Source organism: Triticum dicoccoides, chromosome 1A (assembly GCF_002162155.2).
Source record: "Triticum dicoccoides isolate Atlit2015 ecotype Zavitan chromosome 1A, WEW_v2.0, whole genome shotgun sequence".
Classification (NCBI taxonomy): Eukaryota; Viridiplantae; Streptophyta; class Magnoliopsida; order Poales; family Poaceae; genus Triticum; species Triticum dicoccoides.
Window position 1 is genome coordinate 350,433,982 of NC_041380.1, and position 1,601 is coordinate 350,435,582.

General features: G+C 51.2%; 1 protein-coding gene across 1 annotated transcript; it reads right to left on the minus strand.

Annotated features, from left to right (window-relative positions):
* Positions 1 to 298: 298 nt before the first annotated feature.
* On the minus strand, positions 299 to 1,374 carry LOC119272392 (probable glutathione S-transferase GSTU6). Its single transcript, XM_037553892.1, has 2 exons — positions 855 to 1,374; positions 299 to 766 (listed from the first exon to the last, which is right to left on the minus strand). Exons 1-2 carry the CDS (start codon positions 1,179 to 1,181, stop codon positions 401 to 403), a joined length of 693 nt encoding a protein of 230 aa, XP_037409789.1. The 5' UTR covers positions 1,182 to 1,374; the 3' UTR covers positions 299 to 400.
* Positions 1,375 to 1,601: the final 227 nt, after the last annotated feature.

A 1,601-nucleotide genomic window follows, 5' to 3' on the forward strand; every position in this document is an offset into this window, starting at 1 on the left:
TTTCTATTTTGTGTTTTGTATCTTGTGAAAACTGTATAGCTCAGTTGTACATACATATCTAAATTGTTTTAATTTTTATCCTTTGAGGATTAGCGTTGCATGTGAAGATAAGGCCACGCAGAAGTGGCGAATTAAAAACTACAACTCAATAGTGCACCATGACAGGTAAACTCTCGAATACCATGTGAAATCTTTAATTTATTTTGTATTTGTTGAAATACATGCATATGCTATATATGTTTTGGTTAAATTTGAATTTACAAATATTTATTTTATATCTCGGTGTAACCCATGGACATATGTGCTAATAATTAATAAGATGGTTGTATTCATTGCAAAGACCGGGTTTTAAACCTCCTTTCACAAAAATAATAATAATAATGGTAATCTTTTCTACTAATTAGTTTGCCGCAACAGCAGCGTGCATCGTGATGAAGAGCTCCACGAGCTTGCTCACGTCCGGCATCACGGCCGCCACCGCGTCCAGCGCGCCGAAGTGGTCCGCCCACGCGGCCAGGAGCGGCATCGTGACGGGGTCGAAGGCCTTGACGCCCAGCATCGCCTCCATGGCGCGCACCCCCGCGAGGAGGCCGCCGAGCACGATGTCCACATACCCGGTGCTGTCGCCCCCGAAGAAGGGCTTCCCCTTGGAGACATCCCTCAGGGCCGCCTCCAGGGTGTTCAACGCAGCAGTCGCCCGTTTGTTCCCCTCCACCTTCTCCGCCTCCGTCTTGCTCCATGACGCCTGGTTCATCGCCTTCACGAGCTGCTCACGCACAAAACCAAACCGCGCCGGTGAGACAATTGCCCACAATCTGAAAGCACACGAACACGACGGGTCGAACGATCAATACCGTGTCCTCGATGAAGGCGGCCCAGAACCGGGCGACGGCGCGCTCGTGGGGATCGGCCGGGAGGAGGGCGGGGCCGGCACCGCCGAAAGCGTCGTCGATGTACTGTAGGATGACCAGCGACTCGCAGACGGGCTTGCCGGCGTGGATCAGCACGGGGACCTTGTTGTGGACGGGGTTTGACCGCAGGAGCAGCTCGCTCTTGTGCCGGAGGTCCTCCTCTGCGTACTCGTAGCTGATGCTCTTGATGCTGAGAGCAAGGCGCACCCGCAGGACGTACGGGCTCGCCCACATGCCCAGTAGCTTCAGATCGTTTGCTGCTCCGGCCATTGTTGGTGTGGTGTCTGTCAACTCAAGGTTTCACTGAACTTTGCACGTACGTAGATTGTATTTTGGTGCCTCTGTTTTAAGACTCCGGAGGAGAACACGCGAGGCATATATAGTCATATAGAGATAGAGCACAGCAGAGATTCTTCCGGTAGAACGGTGCGAAGGACTAGTTGGTTGGTTGATTCTTCGAACAGTCTAGTTTTCCGGCTTACTTTTCTGACTTGGTCAAGTAATCAGGTCTGAATATATGTCCCGCGCGCTTACAATTCTTTGACATGGACAGGTATAAGGGAGGCCCCGCTGGCAAACATCAGCCACACATTCATGTTTGTCCGCTTGCACACAAAAATCGTTCCTCCACTTAGGCCTGTATGGTGCAAGGCTGGCCACGCCATAGTATGCCAAAGTTGACTAAGTTTG